Genomic DNA, 23,600 nt, shown 5'->3' on the forward strand with positions numbered 1-23,600 from the left:
ATAGTCCATTTAACTAGTTGCTTGCACTGAGAAAAACAGACCCCTGTGTAGGGAAAGGAAGAGCAGAGTTAAGTTGACTTTTTGGTTCCGAGATAATTCAAGGAGCAGTATTTTTTTTTAATTTGGATATGTACAGCTAGGTCATTGCCTTGTGCAAAGACAATTTAAAGGAAATGATTGGGCACTTATAGTCTAAGTCAATCTGTTTGTTTGTGTCTCTCTTTATGTCTGGCCCATTTCGAGGTTAAGATAGACTGTGCAACATAATGGTGTTGGGACGAGATCACAGAAACTTAGCAATTGCGTTAGGCTGATTGTTTTTTTTGTTTTTTTTTAAAAATGTTACTCCTCTCCCCTTGGATGACTAAAATAGAAATCTTCTTATGGGAAACATTGATTTGAAATGCTACTGATGTAGATTACTTAGTAATTTTTCTACACTTTGAAGATTGAAGTACTAACTGATAAATACTCTTTACGTTAGCTGAAGACAAAATTCTCAATTTTTAGACCAGGTTCAACAGAGTTTCCAAGAAATCCATGAAGTAACTGCAGTCATGCAGTCACAGTATATTACTAAATGGTTTAACCAAGGCTGGCAGAAACTGCCCAGCACTTGCACGATTGTATCCTCACTAAACTGTCACCATATTTACGAGGGAGTATTTCGGATGTTTATGAACTGTCTGTGCAATGTGAGATTATTGGAAGAGAATCATTGTCTTGGTAGTGGGTGCCTGTGGCAACTTCGAACATAGCACACTTTGCTAACACCTCATGGCCATGACAGAAAAAAAAACTACATCATTGATAAAACAGTTGCTTTCTTTGAGAACACTTTTGGCTGACTAGGGCCGTTGAACTAGCTTGGCAGCTGGTATGGTTTTAACTTGTTGCTGTGCTCTGGGGACCTCACTCTGAAGGAAAGCTAGCTGCTACTGATCATTTTGTTGGTCAGAACTTTGCAGTGTTTGGTAACATTAAGTTGTTAAATATCCATAACGCACGAAGATGAAACCTCATACAACAGTTCAAGTATTTCAGGTAAAACCATGTGCACTTTTCTGAGTAGAGGGAAACTAGCAAAGAACTGCAGCTGTGACTTGTATAGAGTTTGATTTTTATGGACCTCAGTGATGAACAAAGCTGGATACAGCTAATGACAAAACTGTATCTATAGATTTAATTGTCTTTTGATTTGGTGTAAGCTTAAGGTCTCTTACTTGATGTTTGATTGGAATGAATGCCTTGACAAAAGAAATTTCGTAGTAGCTGCAAAGGCTCCTGTTGACCTTCCCGGAGATAATTTCACCTCCGAAATCTTAGTGAAGCAGGTTAGAGGAGAGAGGTAGTTTGTTTTCTTCTCAACTTTGCAGTTAGTTGCTCAGCTGTTGAACTGCGTTCTGATGTCCTTGGTTGTAAGGTGGAATTAAGACCATGCAGCCACAAGATGTAGGAGCACAAATTGGGCTATTCAGCCCATTGAGTCTGCTCTGCCATTCAATCATGGCTGATTGAAATGTTAAAAGGTTACATTGGAATATCTCTCTGGACAGTCATGTAATATTAGAGTTAAATTGCACTGACTCCACTTTCTGAAAGTGAGTGGAAACTATATATTCACACAAGAATGCGGGTGACTACCACTCCATTTAGGCAGTCATTTGCGACGACTTCTCCTAATATCAAATTAAACTATCATTCAATCTCTTCCATCCAGAAATGCTTTCTAGCCATCCCTTGAAGCTAGATATATCACACCTACATTGTCTTGGGGAATTACTGATTCAGGAAGTTGTCTGCATAACAATTCCCCAGGATTATGACATTATCTCCGAGGATGATCTCATCCTACCATTGTACCTGGGGGTTGTCTTGCGTGGCATGTGACTTGCGGCAGTGGCCAGAATACTTGAGCATGACCAACTGATCTGTATAAAGGGGATGTGTTTCTTTGTTCAGGGCCTCACTTTGATTCTACTTCGCATGACTGCAAAGAGGGTCAAAGGGGTGACTTAGCTTGTACAAGCTTTAATAAACTTTTTAACCGTTTTGTAGAAGTTGGTGTGTGTAAATTGCATCTAGTGTGTGAAACCTCAGGAAAAGAACCTAACACTGATAAGTTTCTCAACCCCATCTGCCTTCTCACTATAACCCTGGATTCCCTTGACAAGCAAGAACCTATATCTTGGTCTTAAATATATGCAATGACCTGGCCTCCACAGCCACCTTTGGCAGTGAATTTCATAGGGTCACCACTCTCTGGCTGAAGGAGTTGCTCTTTATCTCTGTTCTAAAAGGTCTTCCCTTTTACTCTAAGGCTGTGCCTCTCTACAACCAATTGAAACATCTTCTCAACATCCAATCTGTTCAGGCCATTAAGTATTCTATCGGTTTCAATTTGGTCCCCCTTCATCCTTCTAAACTCCAAGAATAAACCCAGAGTCCTCAAACATTTCTTATGTTAAGCTTTTCATTCCTGGGACCATTCTTATGAAACTCCACTGAACATGCTCCAGGGCCAGTACATCCTTCCTGAGATATGGGGCTCAAAACTGCGCACAATACTTCAAATGTGGCCTGACCAGAACTTTATAGAGCCTCTGAAACCTGCTTTTATTTTTATGTCCTCTCAAAATAACTGCCATAATTGCATTTGCCTCCCTAACTACTGACTCGATCTGTAAATTCCCCTTGAGAGAATTCTCTCAAAAGCTGTATAAATATCGATCTTGGCAAAAATCAAAAGTATCTGTTGGAACAGAGATTTTCCTTATTTTTTTATTTCCCTGAGATTAGTAGTTTGCAAATCATTCTTTTAATAGTTTACCTGGTGACTCTCAAAAGCCATTGTGATTTTAAAATCTTTCAAAGTTTGAGTGTGTGTTGCTTGAAAGATCTATCATATTGAAATAAAGATTCAACAACAAATACTTTCCAGCTTTGGTGACATACCTAGAGTATTAACAATTAGTTGAAAAGATCATGACTGAGTTAGTACCTAGCACTGCATTTAGTGAAATGTTTTCTGCTGTGATAGCAACGAAGGCAATACGTGTAAACGGAATTGATGGAAAATTTATGCAAGTGGAAGACCTGCCTTACTTTACATATGTGAAGACTTTCTCGATAGCATGATTAAAACGCTATCCATTAACTATATTTTAGTACTGAGCATGTTACAAAGCTAGGTAAAAACAATGACTGCAGATGCTGGGAACCAGATTCTGGATTAGTGGTGCTGGAAGAGCATAGCAGTTCAGGCAGCATCCAAGGAGCAGCGAAATTGACGTTTCGGGCAAAAGCCCTTCAGGAATAAAGGCAGTGAGCCTGAAGCATGGAGAGATAAGCTAGAGGAGGGTGGGGGTGGGGGTGGGGAGAGAGTAGCATAGAGTACAATGGGTGAGTGGGGGAGGAGATGAAGGTGATAGGTCAAGGAGGAGAGGGTGGAGTGGATAGGTGGAAAATGAGATCGGCAGGTAGGACAAGTCATGGGGACAGTGCTAAGCTGGAAGTTTGGAACTAGGGTGAGGTGGGGGAAGGGGAAATGAGGAAGCTGTTGAAGTCCACATTGATGCCCTGGGGTTGAAGTGTTCCAAGGTGGAAGATGAGACGTTCTTCCTCCAGGCGTCTGGTGGTGAGGGAGGGGGAGTTGAAATGTTGGGCCATGGGGCGGTGTGGTTGATTGGTGCGGGTGTCCCGGAGATGTTCCCTAAAGCGCTCTGCTAGGAGGCGTCCAGTCTCCCTAATGTAGAGGAGACCGCATTGGGAGCAGCGGATGCAATAAATGATATTAGTGGATGTGCAGGTAAAACTTTGGATGTGGAAGGCTCCTTTAGGGCCTTAGATAGAGGTGAGGGCGCAGGTTTTGCAGTTCCTGCAGTGGCAGGGGAAGGTGCCAGGATGGGAGGGTGGGTTGTAGGGGGGCGTGGACCTGACCAGGTAGTTACGGAGGGAACGGTCTTTGCAGAAGGCGGAAAGGGGTGGGGAGGGAAATATATCCCTGTGGTGGGGTCTTTTTGGAGGTGGCGGAAATGTCGGCGGATGATTTTGGTTTATGCGAAGGTTTGGAGGGTGGAAGGTGAGCACCAGGGGGGTTCTGTCCTTGGTACGGTTGGAGGGGTCTGAGGGCGGAGGTGCAGGATGTGGACAAGATGCGTTGGAGGGCATCTTTAACCACGTGGGAAGGGAAATTACGGTCTCTAAAGAAGGAGGCCATCTGGTATGTTCTGTCATGCAACTGGTCCTCCTGGGAGCAGATACGGCGGAGGCAGAGGGATTGGGAATACGGGATGGCATTTTTGCAAGAGATAGGGTGGGAAGAGGTGTAATCCAGGTAGCTGTGGGAGTCGGTGGGTTTGTAAAAAATGTCAGTGTCAAGTCGGTCGTCATTAATGGAGATGGAGAGGTCTAGGAAGGGGAGGGAGGTGTCAAAGATGATCCAGGTAAATTTAAGGTCAGGGTGAAATGTGTTGGTGAAGTTGATGAATTGCTCAACCTCCTCGCGGGAGCATGAGGTGGCGCCAATGCAGTCATCAATGTAGCGGAGGAAGAGGTGGGGAGTGGTGCCGGTGTAATTACGGAAGATCAACTGCTCTACGTAGCCAACAAAGAGACAGGCATAGCTGGGGCCCATTGGTGTGCCCATGGCTACCCCTTTGAATCCTCCCACTTCCTCCAGACCAAAGGAGAAATTAAGGGTGAGGACCAGTTCGACCAAACCAATGAGTGCTGGTGGAAGAGTACTGTTAGGGACGTCTGGAGAGGAAAAAAACGGAGGGCTTGGAGGCCCTGGTCATGGCGGATGGAGGTGTAGAGGGATTGGATATCCATGGTGAAGATGAGGCGTTGGGGGCCGGGGAAACGGAAATCTTGGAGGAGGTGGAGGGCGTGGGTGGTGTCTCGAACGTATGTGGGGAGTTCCTGGACTAGGGGGGATAGGACAGTGTCAAGGTAGGAAGAGATGAGTTCAGTGGGGCAGGAGCATGCTGAGACGATGGGTCGGCCAGGGTGGTCAGGCTTGTGGATCTGGGGAAGGAGGTAGAACCGGGCAGTGCGGGGTTCCCGGACTATGAGGTTGGAAGCTGTGGGTGGGAGATCTCCTGAGGTGATGAGGTTCTGTATGGTCTGGGAGATTATGGTTTGGTGATGGGGAGGTGGAGTCATGGTCGAGGGGGCAGTAGGAAGAGGTGTCCTCGAGTTGGCATTTGGCTTCAGCGGTGTAGAGGTCAGTGCGCCAGACTACCACTGTGCCCCCTTTATCCGCTGGCTTGATGGTGAGGTTGGGATTAGAGGGCTGCACGTTGAGGGTGAGAGGTTGGAGTGGGGGAGGGGCGGTAGACAGGTTGAGGCGGTTAATGTCCTGGTGGCAGTTGGAAATGAAGAGGTCGAGGGCGGGTAATAGGCCAGCGCGGGGTGTCCAGGTGGATGCAGTGTGTTGGAAGTGGGCGAAGGGGTCCTCGGAAGGTGGGCGGGAGTCCTGATTGTGAAAATAAGCTCGGAGGCGACAGAAGAATTGTTCGACGTCACGGCGTGTATTAAATTCATTGATGCATGGACGGAGGGGGATAAAGGTGAGTCCTTTGCTGAGGACTGATCATTCGTCCTCAGTGAGGGGGTGGTCTGGAGGGATGGTGAAAGCTCGGCAGGGCTGGGAGCTGGGATCTGGTTTGGGTGTAGAGCTGGGAGTGGGGGCGGAACCTGTAACTGGAGTAGGTGTGATGGTGGGGGGAATGGGGGTGGAGGCATGAGCAGGGGTAGTGTTCCCCTCAGGGTTCTGGGGGGTGGAGATAGTAACAGTGGGGTCTGTGGGGGTCATGTCAGCAGAATGCAGGTGAGTGGCATTGGTGGGGGTGGAAGTGGTGGTGACCACGGCAGTAGGGGGTGGCGGAAGTCACTGAGCATGTGGCATCAGCGATGATGTGAGGGGCGGAAGTGATGTCACGTGTGATGCATGATGAATTTAGGGGTGGAAGTGATTGTGGGAGTGGAAGTGACATCAACAATCAGCATGGGGGTGGCAGCTGCATCAGCTGCATGGCTACTCGGGTCTGAGTAGATTCTGAGGCCTGGGAAACAAAATTAATTTTGAGTAGGGTTGCAATTATTAATTAATTTTAAAGATCTTAAATCAAAAACTAAACTTTCTATAGATTGCTACAGTAAGGTTTTAAAATTTTCTCCCAAAAAACTTTTATTGCACAAACCATGCTTTTTAAGAAAATTTTACTGTCTGTTCATATTTACCTTTTGAAATTAAATACTTATTCCACTCAAGGGGGTCTTTTGTCTAACAGAATACTTGCTGCATTGAGTCAAAATGCTCCATTATGTTGAAAATTTTGAGCAGACCATGTGCTTGGCTTTGATTTTTCGTTAGATTCCGTACAGCGTGGAAGCAGGCCCTTCAGCCCAACCAGTCCACACCGACCCTCCGAAGAGTAACCCACCCAGAGACCCATTTCCCTCTGACTAATGCACCTAACACTATGGGCAATTTAGCATGGCCAATTTACCTGACCTGCACATCTTTGGACTGTGGGAGGAAACCGGAGCACCCGGAGGAAACTCTCACAGACACTGAGAAAGTCACCCAAATCGAACCTGGGATCCTGGTGCTGTGAGGCAGCAGTGCTAACCACTGAGCCACTGTTGCCCCAAATTTTGCCAATCCTTTACCAACATTCTACAGCTTTAGTTTATAAATCAGCATTTTTAGTATTTGCTATCAGCCTGATCACTGGTCCAGTGATCACTCAATTGCTTTCTCCGGATGCTTTTTTTTGCCAAAAAATAAATTGTTCTGGTGAAGCAAAAGCAAACCACACGCAAGCACTCCTGAAGTGCAGCTTCCGCAATGACCTGCACTACGACTACCCATCATGTATCATACCACCTGCTCTTGGTCTGCGACTGTGTGGAGCTATTCTTCAGATGCTTGTTCTGATTTGTTCCCAGAGCAAGTTGCACTTCTGTATGCTTCCCAAACCCACCTTGACAACGCCTGTTGCTGTTTCTTGTTAATCAGGTGGAGATGGTGTGAAGGAAGCTTCCACAGTTTGAGAGAATTAGTTTCCCTTTTAAAATTCCTTTTAGACAAGGTTGGTGAAGCTATCACTAATCCTAGATTGCTGACACTGATGGAGTATGTTATTCTTTGGCCTTCTGTATGTTGTATTTTTTGTTTTATATTGAAGTTGGTCTGTGAATTGAACAAAACTATGAAGATTCACTCTTTGCATTTCACAATGCAATTCAAACTACTTATACATGCGAACATAATGAGACATTACATGTCTGTTCTTTTGGATTAAAGTGCTAAAGGGAGAAAAAGTACTGTTTTTAAAAAATTGCATATTCTTTAAAGCGAATGACCTATTAATTGATTTAATTTCAATATAGGCAGTCAACAGAACTGAATAAATTACGTCAGGATTATGCCAGATTAATGAATGAATTTACGGAGAAAACTAATCGTCTTCAACAAGAAGAGGCACAGAAAAAGAATTTGGAGGTTTCTTATGAGCAGACTGTTCAACAGCTCAAGGTATAAAAGCAGACTTCACCTAAACAAGATTTGCCAGATGAGTATTTTAGGTTAGGTCAGTGAACGTGTGGATTGTTGGAGGAACTTTCAGCTAAAATTAAAAACAGAATTAAAAATTGATGGAATGAACTTGTTACCTTTCTGCCCACAACAGCGATAAGACATTATTCTATGCAGGCACTTTATTTAATATTCGACATTCAAAAATCCAGAAAGGTACTGTATGTATTGGTTATTTTGGGTGCTAGTTTTGAAACAAATCGTTTTTGTCTTTTTCCTCTTAATTGCTTATTTGTACAAAAATTAATAAATACTCCAGGTGAGCAACAACTGTGGGCAGAGAGAATATTTTATTTACTTCCTGAATATGCTGTTTATTGAAATCTGGGTGAAAAGTTCGGTAAGCCAGTTTGGCTGTGTGCATCTTAGTTGTTAAATGCCAAATAAGGAAAAACTGATTCCATGTCATTATAATTACTTCAACTACTATAAGGTTTTAATAGCTCTCACCATATTTTTTTATTTTGCTTCCTGTGCTATGTCTCCTTTTTGACTAAATGAGCAAGACAGAGTCCATCAGACATACCTCCTGCACCCACCAGCCCATGTCAACAAAATGCTGAATGCCCAATTTGCCCTTCTGGTTTCCATGGCAGCTGATATTCCCAGTCTGTCTTCGGTGTTGCTTCCTCTTATTAAATCTGTCAATATCTTTGCTTCAAAGGGACATACTCGTATGCAATATACCTTCAAACAACCATCTCCTTTCTAAAATATTCTTACTACTTCATGTTGCACCCCATCGCTACCTGAACTCAATGCTGGAAACCCTGATTCAGGGTTTCAGTCCTGTCACAGTCAAAATAGCTCCTATCAGTATCACAAATGATATCATTAGACTGTGATATATTTTACTTTTGTGACTGCCTCAACCTGTCTGCCTCTAATTCAGTGCCCACCATACCTTCCAGTAATACCTCTTTATTGTTCATCTATCATTTGACTCTATCTTCTCTAATGCTGTACTTTTGTGATGGCCTCTCATTCTGCTTAAGCACTGTTACCTCTGGTGTAGCCTAAGAATCTGGTCTTGGCCCCCACGTATTTCTCATTTGAGTGCTGACCGATCATAATGTTATCTAAAAGCACAGCAGTAGTTTTCAAATGTATGCTGATGTCATCTAGTTCTGTTTTCCGCGCTTCCCCCCCCCTCAATTTTTCACCATTTTCTCAATTATCAGACTACCTATCTGACATCCAGTACTGGATGGACAGAAACTTCTTCATACAAAACTTTGTGAAGACTAAACTTGTTTTCCATTCCTGCTCCAAACTCTGTTTGAGTGGCTAACTCTTTCTGACAGTGTGAAACTAAAGTAGATTTTTTGTAGCCTTTTTGTGTCAACCTGAGAAGCTTCTGCTAATGTATTTGTGCCATCACCAAGGCCACCTATTCCCAGCTGTACAATATTGCACCTGTACTTGCTTCTGAAACCCTTCATTGTACCTTCATTTACCCCAAGACTTCTCTCTTCCAGCTCACTGCTGATTTCCTAGGTTTTGCACATACAGATGTGAGGTCATATAAAACTGGTCATCTGAATTTGCTGTAAGTCCCATTTTTCCCCCCCAAGTACTTCTCATCACTGGCTTGATTTGTCTCCTCTTTGAGTAGTGCCTTCAATTTAAAAACTCATTCTCCAGTTTTTGAATCACTTTTTTTGATTGACCTTGCCACTCCCTATCTGTCTCTGTTCTTTTGCATCATCAGTTTCTGGCCAGTGAACATCCCAGATTCTTAAACTACTTCGCTAGTGGTGATTGCAGTGTCTGTTGACTTGGTAGTAACACCTCTGCTTGGCTTTTCTTTCAAATTACTCACTCTTTCAAAGTTGCCTCTTTGTCTGAGCATCAGGTCAGTGGTCTCGTACCCACAGTGACCTATTTTGTTACAATGCTCCTGTGCAGCTCCTTGGGAGATTATGTAAACTTGGAGTTATCAAGCCTACAGTGGTTTAGCCATATTACAGGCCTTTTTTTTTTACAAGTTTTCATTCAACCTGTTGTGTCTCTACTGACTTTGAAAGAGCTGTTCATTTAGCTCCATTTCCCTGTCCTATCAATTTCAAACATTGATCCATTTCTTTTAATATGGTTTCTGTTTCTGTTGTTACAACTGAGAAATTCCATGTCATAGAATATCACTGACTAAAGTATGTCTTGACCTTTTTTAAAGTTTTTTTAATCATTGAATTCATGTTCTTTCTTTACTGAGTTGGCTTTACCTTGCAACTTTTTAAAAAATGAAATGTTGGCTGCCATTTGTTTTCCTCTTGACTCTTTAGGCTAATGAAAATGGACACAATTTTTGTACCTCTTGAAACTAATTTGTTTTTCCTAATCTGTCCTTTCATTTAGCTAGGTAATGTTCCAAATGTTTTTGAGTTGATTTTATGAATGATTAGGAACCTATAAATTAAAAGCAGGTGCAGACCTCTTGATTCCTTGATCCTGCTCTAGCATTCAATAAGATCATGGCTGATCTGATTTGTTTTGTATTTCTTCCTATCTCTCATTAATCTAGGAACAGACTCTTCAGCCCCTGTAGTCTCAATATGTTAAATAATGGTTGAACATTAACTTCAATGCCGTGTTCCTGTTCTATCCCTGTATCATCTTGTGTCATTTAACCATAAATTTATTAATCCACTTTGCACTTAATGACTGAGCTTCTAAGGCACTCTGGCAGAAAATTTCCAAGATTTAGCCACCCTTCTGAATGAAGAGATTCCTCAACTCTGTCCTAAAAACACTTGCCTTTAATTCTGAAGCTCTGTCTTGGTTCTAGATTCCATAACTAGCAAAACATCCTTATGTTTATACTCTGTATCTGGAACTTTGTTAAATTTGTATGAGAATATCTCTTATTCTTTACTATTGCAGAGAATTCTAGGCAAATGCTCCCTTTTTTTTCTTTACACAAATCAGTGCTAACATTAAGTGAATCTGTCCAGTGACCCTCCATTGCACTCACTCTCTGGCACACATCTCTTCCGTTAAGAGGGCCAGAACTGCTGCAGCACTTGTGATCCAGCCTTGCCAACCAGTCTACCACAGGGAACCTTGTCAAACAACTTGCTGAAGTCCATAGATCATGTCACTGCTCTGCCCTCATCACTACATTGTGCTAGTACCACCATTAATTCCTCACTTCCTCCTCTTCCTAAATGTCATGGATCCTTTGTGTTTCCAGCCCCAATCTATCATCCTGCAGCCACGTGTCTGTAATAGCTACACTTCCTTTATGTACTACTATTTACACTTTTTCAGGTCATCTGTATCTGACTGCAGATAGCAGTCAACACAGAACAATGTCTTTAGTTTTGTTGTTTTATTTTTTTTCTCTAACCTCAACTTTACCTGTTGATTTTGATGCTTACCTTTTGTACAATATCCTTTCCTGTCTCTCTTTGTTGATTTTTCTCTTGCCTTGTTAAGTCTCTTTTTTTTTGAATTTTTGGCAGATGTTATACATCAATCACTTGTGGCTTAAGAAACAGGCTTATGTGAGCTTATCCTAAACTTTTGTGGAATAAGTCGAATAACCTGCTGAGAAGTAGGACAAATGAGTAGAGTTTCACCATGGACATTTCACTTTGCCTCATAGTTGTATAGATATTTATCATTCATCTCTGACTCATATATTCCTATGTTAAAATTTTGTAAGTTTCTGAAGGTAACCTTTTTTTAAAAAAATGTTGACACTTTCTGATTTTGTTCACAGACTCAGTTGCAAGAGGAAGTTGAAAGGAGACAAGAGGATATGCAGAAATTTCTCAGGAATGTAACTGCAGAGCATGAGAAACGGCTGACAGAGGTTCAGGGTACAAAACAAGGTAATCGAAACAGATACTTGATCATCTTTCACAATATAAATTTAAGAAGTTGTTTTCATCCCCACTTGTCCATTTTTTTAATATATTGCTTCCCTTGAAGCAAACTTGCAAGATGCAGTTCTCTGGTTAATCCTTGTCTAGTATGATATTGTTGATCAAGGAATAGTCCTACATGTTTGATAATTATCTTAAGTTCGTTAGTAAAGCTGAATGATCATCTGATTGCACACTTCCATTCATCTAGGATGTACATAAGGAAAGTGGCTGCTGCAGAACTCTTTTTTTTAAAAAATTTTTTTGACTGTAGAAATTCACCATTGCAGTTGGTTTGGTTTGGTTACATTGCATTGTAGAGTTAGCCTTTCAACTGTGTCAAATAAAGGAGTCTTTTTATTTCGGTACCCTACCTGTTTCCTCTTGCATGGCAATGGGTATAGTCTGTTCAGACTATTGAACTTGGAATGTTTGCAGTGTTGAGTTGGTCATAGACAGAACTGCCTAAGAAATGTTATTGTTTATGCTTTACCTTTTCTAATGAAGGATACTGTGATGCAATGTGGAAGAGGTCCTTCAGCCCATCAAGCATCTGGACTGCCAAAATATCCTCCCTACACTAATTCCCCTTTTGTTTTTTGCATGAGGCCATTGCCTTGAATAGTATGGTATTTTAAATGCTTATTGAAGTATTTAACATTTCTCATCTCAACTATCCTCCCAGGCAGTGCATTTTACAACCCCACAATCCTATGGGGTGAAGAGATTTCTCCTCGCCTATCTAAATCTCTTGCCTTCACCTTTTTAATATTATGACCCCTTTTATTATTGACCTTGCTTTCTATTTATGCGAAAGCGGTAGCTTGCTATTCGCCCTGTCCATGTCACTCAATCTTCTGTGCTTCCGTCGGGTCTCTCCTCAATCTTCTCTGCTCCAAAGGAAACAACCCAAGCTTATCCAGCCTCACCTTTGTGGTTGAAATGTTCTGTCACGGGCAGCATCCTGGTGAAATAAAGTGTCTTACAAAAGCTTCAGAAGAATGCCATATGTAAAAAAGAATCAAATTAAAATAATAGAATATAAAACAGACATTAGAAACAAGTCTGGTACAGTGTGGAGAGAAAAACATGATTCAGAAGTTAGAAGTTTAATCGCAAGCTTCTGTCGCCCTTGGCACCTTTTCAGTGTGATCATAGTATTTCTTTAGGTGACTAAGCCCCTTTTTAGCTTTATGGTGATTATTTTGCATTATGTATTGTGTTCCATGTTTTAACTGGAAATATGTTTGCTGTAACTTCTACTTGACACTTTGGCTTTCTTGATGGGCTTTGGCTATGGAGTTATTTACCATGGTACATGGAGTAAGTGAAAATTTTATGATTTGTACCTGAGTCCTTTGGCATGTTTGAGTGGCTTCCCACATTTTGCTGTCTGTGTTGAGTAATGTTCTTCCCCTATCCTTATACCAGATGCATTTGCTGTTTTACTTTATATACTTATTTTCATTGGATTTCTATTTATGGCATAATTTAAAAATATCTTTTTGACCCTTTCACCAAGCTAAGTAAGCCGCACTGTCCAAAACAAGTGAAAGAGTTGCTGCCTATGCATTTGCATTCTAAAGATTGCTGATTTTTCTTTTTGTTTGTAAATGTCAATAGTCTTTCGTATTCCATGCTAAACCAGCATGACTCAGACTGATCTTCAGTTCGTCTTTATTTTAATTGTTTTCAGTATTTGAAATTTTTTTTTCATTTAAGCATCTTGATTTGGTTTACTATTTAGCAAAATAGAACAGAGTTACCTAACTAATCAGAAATACAGACTTTTGAAAAGCTGTCTCCTGAAATAATGTTTTCTTCAGTTCAGTCTGAAAGAGTTCAATTGCATAATTAAGGAAATTCTTGCAATGTCAATTTTTTTGTTTCTTTGCTCACTACATACAAGACTTCTATTCTCTTTGCATATAATCTTTGCTAAAGTCTAGAAAATGCTTGCTGGCCACTGAAATACTTCTCAGCTGTCAGAGTTTAAAAAAAATGGAGACTTTATCACTTTTTTAAAAAAAAAATTGTATTCTTTTATTTTTGTAATATGAAAATATAACAAAAACAAAACCACATTAAATCAACCACTGTACTACTCTACAAAAGAGCTCACATCTACACTTATTACACATCAATAAATAAGTAAGTAAATAATGGCACTCTGTGTAACAAGACCTCAGTGCTCAACCTTCGAGAGCATCAATTATTAAACTTGTTTGCTCAAAATCCTTCCTCTCAGGGCATTTAGGCTTGTTAAGCCAAACCACTATGGCGAGACAAAAGCCCTAATTAAAATGGTGGACAGATCAGCTTTCAAATAACTTAAAAATGGCTGCAATGTCTTTTAAAAATTCTGTTTTCTGGTGCACCATATTTATAAGAAAGTTCAAGGATCAAAGGATCTGCCACCCTGACAGATCTGGGGGGGTTCTCAGACACCCAGCACATCAGAATGTTCTTCTTTGCACAAAAAGTGAGGATGCTAAAAAGCTTTCTCCCATGTAAATCTAAGGGAGATGAATTCAGCAAACCCAAGAGAAGAGCATCCAGGTCCAACTTGACTTTGGTCCCCAAAATCCCCCTCTCTTACTCCTGCTATTCCAGAATGTTTGCAGTCCTGCCACAGGTTCCGTACAATGAGTGAGGATACTTGTATTTATTTTACATTTGGGGCACATTGAAGATGCTCCATGCTTAAATTTTGCAAGATGATCTGGGGCCAGATGAGCCCAATGAAGGATCTTTTAACTGCATAGCATGGGTCCTGTTACATATTGAAATCTTCCACGTGCTCTCCTATTTGTCCCTTCAAGTTTCTGGAGTGATCTCTAACCCTAACGCTCTCTCTCAGGCCTCCCATAATTGTTCGATATCCCCTGAGGACCTCCCCCCTCCCAAACTACTGAGTGCTCTTAGCCTGAAGTACCCTCTTTTCCATATCAGATCTATAACACTTGGTCAGAAGCGTAGTCTTTTCTTTTTGGATAAAATCTCTGATCTGAAAAAAATTGAAGCTGTTCCTGCTCAATAATCCATAGTTGGTGTTTGATCAAATGACATTAAAGTTTCATCTTCAAACAGATACTCAAACAAGAGACTCCCATATTTCCCCAGGACTTAAACTCAGGATCCGTTGTCCATGGCCGGAAACCTGGCATACCAACTATGGGAGTATGGAAAGATGTTTTAGACATTGCCCTCAGCACTTTGATAGTATTAATGACTATTGGATTGCAGCAGTATCCTCATTTTGTCCAGAAACGACAGGTTAATAAAAGGACACTCTGCCTGGGAAGCCTCAATGTCCAACCATATCAACGGTCTGCGACCCTTTTGTAAAGCCTGTCTGATCCTCAACAATAGAGGGCAATACCCTTTCCAACCTGAATGCCAGAGTCTTCGATTAAAATTTTAAAATCGGAGTTTAAAAGCGAGATGAGTCTGTAAGAGGTATAGTCTTCTGGGGTTTTCCCTTGAGAATGAGATATTGGCCCCTGTCAAGGATGGCAGGAGGCAATCCTGACTGTGAATAGTTATACATGTTTAGCATCAGCCCTGACAGTATGTTTACAAATTCCTCATAAAACCCACTGGGCAAGCCATCGGGCTGGCTGCTTTTTTACTTGGAAGTTGCCTCACTGCCTTCTATGTCTCTTGGGCTGTTAACGGAACACTAAGGAGCGATGCTTGTTCAGCAGAACCAGGAAGATCCAAATTCCTAAAAACAAGACTCCATCTTATCCCAAATGTTGGCACAGCATTCAGAGTAAAACCTCCGAAACACCTCATTAATCTTTTTAGCATTGTACGTAAGAGTGCTATTCCCTTCCCTAATAGAAGCAATATATTAGGAGGCATTGTTCTTCCTGACCAAATATGCCAAGTATCTACCCAGCCTATCAACATGCTCAACCAACCTCTGCTTTGCAAATGAAAGTTCCTTTCCTTGCTGTATCCGTTAACATGGAGTTTAAGATGGATTGGAGAGCTGTGATCCACTGCAGCTTTGTCACTGACAGTCTACTGTAATATGCCGTCTCCGCTGTCTTCAGTCGTGCCTCAAGCAGATGCTGCTGCTCTCCCTTCTGACTGGCAGAGTATGAAATAACAATCCCTCTTGCATAGGCTTTAGCAGTCTCCCAAAGAGTGGATGGATTACTAACTGTACCTGAGTTAGTGGCCAAAAAAACTTCAAATTCCCTGAAGAAGTATTCTACAAACTTGCTCTCCTTGAGAATGAAGGGATCCATTTGCCAGTACTGTGAGCCCATTGCATCACCCTTTAATCTTAACCATTAAATACACTACTGCATGATCAGAAATGGCAATATTCCCAATTGAACAGGATCCCACCAAATCTAAAAAGGCCATGGGAGTTAGGAAATTATCAATCCTTGTGTGGCATTTATGAGACTTGGAAAAAAAAAAGTAACATCTCCGCCCGTGGCGTGTAAATGTGTCTAAATGTCTACCAACCCTCCCCCATATGATATGCCACGACGCCAAGGCCATCAGCTTAGTGCATCCGTCAGAAATCTAAGAGGGTGGGCCGGAGAACAGTAGACATTCAAAATGCCAATTTCCTCACCATGTAGAACAGCCTTAATAATAATAACAAACCAACCATACTCATCTTTAACACAATCTATTAAGTTAAGTGGGAGACCCTCCTGGATGAGTATTGCCATTCCTCTGCTCCTAGTACTGAAAGACAAGAAAACCACCTGATCAAACCCACCTTGCTGTAACTTAAAATATTCCTTGTCATTAGGATGAGTCTCCTGTAACAGGGTAACATCCACCCTCTCCTTTCTAAGGCTCAACAGCACCTTTTCTCTTTGAACTGGTGAATGAATCCCTCTGATATTCCAGCTGCATCATTTAAGAATGCTGGCAACCATGATCCTTTACAATCCTCTTTGACCTGCTGAGAGGAAGAAGTCCTCTTTGAACACGCTGGGTATACTCAAAAGGAGACTGAGTCTATTTACAAAAAAAGACCAAACTAAAACTAATCACGAAACACAAAAGGCACCCCTGCCCATGGCGAGTGCTTACATTTCCCACACACACCTCCATTCCCCGCAACCCCCCCCCCCCACCCCCCCCCCAACTTCCAGCTCGAGCTGCACCCCAAACCCATGCAATGGAAGAAACCACACAAAGGACATTTGTAAACACAAAGGCATAACAAAAACAGTGAGCACTCTGCCCGCACCCCACAATACATCAATACCACTCCAGCTCGGAGAAAGAAACCACCAACAGCTTCTTTGGGAAAAGAGTGCAAGTACAAGAAATGAAAGCAAGACAAAAAAAACCCAGGCACTATTGTCCATATCCAAAAGTACATCTACATTATTTTAAAGTGTCCAAGAAGTTTTTGGCTTGCTCCAAGGAATGAAACGACTGCAAAGTCTCCTCGTAAGTAATATGAAGCACTGCTGGGTATCTCATCAAATATTGAATACCGAGGTCCTTTTAACCTTCTCTTAACCCTAAATGATTTCCTCTTATGGATCACTGCCACAGAGGTCCTGGATAAACATTATCTTAGTTCCGTGATAGGTCAGGGCCTGCAGATCTCTCCCCAAGCTTCTAGAAGTTTCCATGACTCTCTGCTTGTCCCTGTAGCATTGAAATCTTATCAGAATTGGGCAGGGGTGCTGATCCTGACTGGATCTGCGCACTGCAACCCAGTGAGCTCTGTCAGCCTTCACCCGGTCCACCTCTGCATCCCAGCCAAGAAATTGTGGCAACCAGTCTTCAAAAATACTTGCTGGCTGCCCACCTTCTACTACTCCTAGTAGGCCAACGACCCGTATATTTTTCCTCCTCCTTCTATTTTCCAGGTCATCGACTTGCTCAGCCAGGACCTGAACATGTTTCTCAAGGGTGTGGATCCATCCTGCCAAAGACTCAACTTCTGTCTCCGATGCCGTGGTCTGCTGCTCAACCTCTTCAGCTCGCTTCCTGAGCCCTTCCAATTCCTCATGCTTTTGTAGCATGGTTGATATGGGCTCCAGTTGATTAAGAGTCTCTTCCTTCATCTCCTGGATCAGCTGTTGGATCACTGAGTTCATCCACAATGTACTGCAGTGCACACGTTTCTTTAACGCTGCAGCTGCTTCCCCAATTACAGTTTCTGCTCCACTCCCCCACCCACTGTTGTTGAGTGTCCTGAGTGTTAAGACTTGGCTGTTAGCTCCCCCTTAGTTATTCTCGCACACTCCAAAAGGATTTAAATGGTTGTTTTACTGTTTAACCATTTTTTGCCCAAAAATCTAAAGTGGGGGGTGAAAAAATATTATTACCTTGAGTTGGGGTGCAGAACTCAGCAAGGCTGATCTATTCAGATCACCAACATCTTGAATCCTCCTATCACCCTTTTTAATGCTGACTGAGTCTGCCTGATTTAACACTTGCAGGCATGCAGTTCTAAAGATTAACCAGTTTTCTTCTGAAAGTTAGGAGCGAATCTCCTTTAACAAGCCTTTCCGTTTGTCCATTCGTTATCATAACTCTGGTCATCACTGCATAATACTGTACCCAACTCCAACTGTTAAGCAATAAATGCAGGATAGTCAGCTCAATAACTCCCCGCTAGATTCTGTTAGGATGGTTAGTTCTGAGGAAGAGACACTGGACCAAAACATGAACTCTGATTTTTCTTCTCAATACTGCCAGACCTGTTGAGCTTTTCCAGCAACTTGTGTTTTTTCATGCTGGGGAGAGGGATGTATAATGAGAATGGAGAATAATCAGTTTGAGATTGCAGTGCACAGCATTAGAATTGTTGCCTTTTTTGGTATTTCTTAGTCCAAATCAAGTCAATTTGTGCATCTGCAAATTCATGCCTACTATAAACTATCATGCTAACTCTAGTTTTAATGCTTTGTGTCATATATTACTTACTGTATATGGTCATAAGGAGTGCAGTGCCTTCGATGTAGGGAATCTGAAATTTGAGAGAGCAGGGCAAGTAAGTGTGCCTTCAAGTAATCTGGTTGCAACAATTTTTACACAAAGCATGACAACTTTAACCAGAGAAGTGAATGTTCGACTGTGAACTCGATGCAAAATCAAATATAGAACAAACTAGTGATAAAATGATGGGTTAAGACAAGGGGGAAAAAAAAGGTTTTTTCTATTCGAGCTTGTTGTTATCGCCAACAATAATAAATTTTATGAAGGAATAAGACTAAGTGCTAATGAAAAAGAATGGATTTGCAATGTGCTTTTTTTTTAGAAAGTAAAGAAGAAATGTATTATAGGTTAGATTATAAGAGCAGGGTGGTTATTTTGGATCTATACTGAACTTCTTTAGTCAGACTACACCTGGAAAACTATGTACAATTTTTATCACCACAGTATCGAAAGGATACGATTGCACTGGAGAGTCTGCAGAGGGCGTTCATCCGGATATTGCTTGGGAGAGACTGCATAAGCAGGAGTTGTTTTCTTTGCAGCAGAGAAAGCTAAGTGGGGGGCCTGATAGAGGTGTATAACATTTGTGAGGGGCATGAACGTAGTGAATAGAGGACAGCAGTTCCCTTTAGTTGAGGGATTAGGAACAAAGGGGTATAATCTTAAGGTGAAAAGCAGAGATTGGAAGCAAAATTTGTCCACCCATAAAGGTAGTTGTAGGGGAGAGGTGTCTGGAATGCACTGCCTGGGAGACTAGTTGAAGTGGGAAATCTCGCAACCTTTTAAAAAGTACTTGAATAAGCACCTTTTGTCATAAAATTTTGAGGCTGTGGGTCTCATGGGAAAGTAGGAATAGTGTAGGTATTAGTGTATTTATGGTGGTACAGACTTGATGGGCCACAGGGCCTCTTCTGTACTCTGAGTCAAGGACGACAAAAGCTACTTGAAGTTGAATGAACAGACACTAATGTTTTCCAGTACGTAGTATATGGGGTATTGAAATTTAAATTTCATCATTTTTAAAGTGATAGTTTTGGAGGAGCTGGGCCAATGAGGCAGTGATATTTTGCTTCTCTCCCTATAGACAAGCACATGTAGAAGGTGTAACTTCATATTGGAGATGTTGATTGCCTCACAGTTCTTGCCATAAAGTCTTGGGCATTGTTTTTGTGTACCTGATGATGCTTTTGCAGTTGGCATTGGGCAACAGTGATTGACTATTGTCACATTTGGAATTCTAAAAGATAAAGTGTGAAAAGTGCACTTATGACTAAGTTAGTGAGCTAAACAGATGTGGATAATATTTATTTCAGTTTTTAAAAATGCATTGACAATTAAACTGGACAGCTAATTTAACAGTTTAGCATCACTGGAGATAATGAGAGAAAGTAGTACTTTTTACTGACATGAACAAAAGTGCCTTGTCTTGTTAATTGTGGCTTTATTGTAACATTTTCTTTAGATTTACAAAGTAAACTTCTGGTTGCTGAAAATGAACTTGGCAGTAAAACCAAAGAGATCCAGAGCTTGCACAGTAAACTCACTGATACCATGGTGTCCAAACAACAACTAGAACAAAAGATTATGCAGCTGGTAACTGCAGAACAAAAGCGAGCTACTGCAGATGAGGCCCTGAAGAAACAAGTGCAGGTATTGGTAGTCATGGATCTAAGTGTCAAAACTACATCGAAGTTGATGTTCAGATTGTAGTTTCCTTCTGGAGATGACTGATGCTTTCTCATTGTGTCTTTGCTCTTACCTTGTACCCCATCTTCCCCGCTGCCCAAGGACTGAATTCAGCATGCAGATTGATTTCTTTTTTAAAAAAAATGCTGTTTTCTAATTGACCCTGCTAAGGCAGCGATTCTTAGTGCATCCTGTCTTCGGGTTCAGAAATCAGGTTTTTTTTCTATGCCTTTTGCACATTGACAGATTTTATTACAGTGGAGCATTCAGAACTGTTCTTTGGTATAATGTTTGTTATTTCAATCATCGTTGGTTGTAGAGGAGAAGAATTGAAATGTGCTAATTATCAAGGCTGGTACAATATTGCCAGAGCTTAAAGGTTATATAGTGCCTTTTGGCCAGGAATAGTCCAGTATGAATTGCAACCTTTTTTGCCTCTCCTCTTCGTCATCCACCACACCACCTCAAACCGTGCATGCACCATTGTTTCCTAACACACTTCCATGTTTTCTTTTACCAGTTACTAGAGAGAATTTTACCTTTTTTAACTGATGCAAAAGCCTCTGTTTTTCCTGGTACCCATCCTGAGCAAAAATACTTAGTTAATCTAACCAAGAATCATCATGGCTTTTAAGAATTTTTGGGTGTTCAAGTAGGTTAGAAAAGTGCATGGGGAGCCCTATCAATTGTACTGAAAACAGAATAGTAAATAGCAAATGTATTAATTACTGGAAGGATCAATGTAAATGTAATGTTTAAGGAAATAATTAAAACTGTTTTGGATACGTTATTTTCAAACATTTATGCCCTGCCTTTTATCATGACATTTTTCACCTATTCTTTTTTGCTCACTTCTTGAAATAAAAAGGATCTTCTGGAACAGAAACAAGCTATGAATGCTCAGATGCAAAATCTTCATGCCCAAGTGACATCACAGGTACGGTAACTTTTTGAAGGTATCAGTTTCAATTTATTGACATCTAAAGATGTGCACTCTTCAAAACGTTTCTTTTGGAAGAGTTATTTAAATAACCTAGGCTAAATTAGAGAATTAAAGTTGAGTCCAGTATGATTTCTCTTCATTAATGAAAAGTTTTGGAAAATGATTTTTTTTTTTCAAATACTTTTGACAGGCAGCCTGGCAGCAATGGGGCTGATGCTGTGGAGGTCCAGTGCAAAAGGCGAGTTCAATGTTAATTGTGGTGCAATAGCAAAAGAGATGTAAAATGGATGTAAATTAAAGTGACAGGGAGAGAATGGGAGGACCCCTTGCTCTTCCTCCGCCTCTGTCAAAAGTATTAAGCAAAAAATCCATTCCTAAGACATTTTACTTCTGAAGAAGTTATACCAGACTCAACGTTAACTGTTTCTTCCTCCACAAATGCTACCAAAGCTGTTGAGTTACTTCATTTTTCTGTTTGTTTCAGATTTCTAGCATCTGTAATATGTTGCTAATCTTTAGAAAATGTTGGTCTGTAGTTCGACCGATTTGCACTGTTTATTGACTTAACCCAATTTCAGTTAGGACTTTTATGACCCATTCATGTTCTGCTACTTAGTTGAGCTAAGAAAATAAAACCAGCCAGAACTGATATTTTGGTCATAACCAAGAAATCTTAAAATACCTAAGTTCATTTGATCTTTTTTGTTCCATAATGCAATTATGTTTGAGTATGTAAATATGGCTGTTGGAAGATTTACTTCCACAGTTGTATATTCTGTCACTGAAATTTCTTTCAATAAAATTCTGCAGTATGTATGTTCGTAGACATTTACTTTGACACTGAAATTAAATCTATGAAATAATGTGTTTAATCGCAGTTCAGAGGCATATGATGCATGGTTATGGATCTGTTTCTAAATTAGTGCCAACACTTAAAGATGTGTTCACTTTGCAAGTAAAAATGCTGTTCAACAACTTGGTATGAGTGAAGAATAAAAGAACTGTTGTAAATTCTGGGATCAACTGCTTTAATCTGTGAACTTTTCACTTCAACTGGGGAGACGATAAATTTGTTTTCCATATGGTGTTCCGACATTGCTTTTGTGTTTGTATTTATGTGTGCTTAAATTGCTTCTTAATTGTTAGATTTCTGTGAAGTACTTTTGAGTAGTGTAACTTTTTTTTATTTTATCTTAAGCCATTTACTTAGCAATTTTATATGCATATCAGTGCATCTTTTATCTTTTGATGTACTCCACAGAAAACCTGATCAATATCCAAAATGGAATTTCCTGTTTCTAATGTGCTCAGTTTTTCAGATTGTAACCAAAGATGCAATTTGTCAATATATGCATCTTGCTTCATTTTGTTTTTACATTTAGGCTTCTGCGGCATGTGTAGTGGATGAGTTGCAGAAAAAGTAAGTCAAATCTAAGTCACTGTTACATTGTTAGCCTTGTGTTTGTATTTTTAAAAAAATACACAACTGACCTTTCAGTCATATAGGATTTCGCCCAAGTTTAATAAAACTGACAATGAGGACAGCAAAGTGAGCGGGGTGGCACAACTTCATACTTTCTGTGGAAGGATACGTTTCCTTCTGTGGAGAGTGCAATTCTTTTCAAATATTTGACATTTCAAATTAAAGGGTGATGTTTGGCATTTGAGGGAACTGAAGAAATATATCAAATGGTATGGAGGTTTTTGATCTTTCCTCTTTCTCCAGCACAACTAATGAACTAGTTACCCTTCACGATTCCAGGTCAATAAACATGACCATTAATGTACCTGGCTGCTCTCCTATTCTGGGGTTAATTGACCCCCAAAGATTAAAAGATAATCTGTCACGAGTGTGTGTTTGCACAGGTAGTAATTTAAATCATTCATCCTGAACCTTGGATGTGTATGTGTGAATAGTATGAAGTGCAAACCTGTTGTGCTCATTTGCTCAAATTTTTCTAATGCTTTTTAATATGTATTTCCAATCATTACTTTTTGATTGTTGATTCTTGTTGCTTGGTTGTACTGGCTCTATTTGAAAGCTAGAACCAGATTCAAAATCTGGCTTTTGCCTAGTCATGATTGGGCATTAGAAGTTCAGTATAAACTAGCCTGGGTTTGTAAATTTAGTATGTTTTGATATCTAACCTCAGCATACAGATCAAAGAAGCATCTGTTAAAGTGCAAAGTGATGACTTGGGTAGATATTTGAGAGGAAGGGTGGGATTTGATTGTGATCCTGCTGGAATAGTCATTTTTAAAAACTATTTAGGGGGTCTTGTGTTATGATAGTGTTCCTATTCCTTTGCCAGAATGCCTGGGTTCAAGTCCTTTTTAGATGTGTCATAAGCTGTCCAGACAGGTCTCTTTCAGCTTTTTTAGTCTGGAGAAGGCTGATGGTGGGGTGGAGGCTGTTAATGTATTGGTCCTCTTGTCATATGTCAGTGCTTTGGGGAAAGAAGGAAATGTTACCCTGGTTGTGCTTGTTTTAACAGTTCGATTGTTGTGGGCCTTTTTTTTTGGTTTACTAAATGCACAGCTAGAAAAGTAATTCAAGTTC

The 23,600-nt window shown here is 40.7% G+C and overlaps 1 protein-coding gene across 5 annotated transcripts in view; it reads left to right on the forward strand.

Annotated features, from left to right (window-relative positions):
- ktn1 (kinectin 1) overlaps positions 1-23,600 on the forward strand; it is a 146,836-nt gene that overhangs the window by 61,342 nt on the left and 61,894 nt on the right. For all 5 annotated transcript variants that reach the window (XM_072568781.1, XM_072568784.1, XM_072568785.1 and 2 more), the window contains 5 exons: positions 7,402-7,546; positions 11,331-11,442; positions 19,874-20,061; positions 20,966-21,034; positions 22,423-22,460. In XM_072568781.1, the coding sequence (XP_072424882.1) occupies positions 7,402-7,546; positions 11,331-11,442; positions 19,874-20,061; positions 20,966-21,034; positions 22,423-22,460 (552 nt within the window). The remainder of the gene's footprint in view (positions 1-7,401; positions 7,547-11,330; positions 11,443-19,873; positions 20,062-20,965; positions 21,035-22,422; positions 22,461-23,600) is intronic.

Source organism: Chiloscyllium punctatum, chromosome 4, assembly GCF_047496795.1.
Source record: "Chiloscyllium punctatum isolate Juve2018m chromosome 4, sChiPun1.3, whole genome shotgun sequence".
Taxonomy (NCBI): Eukaryota; Metazoa; Chordata; class Chondrichthyes; order Orectolobiformes; family Hemiscylliidae; genus Chiloscyllium; species Chiloscyllium punctatum.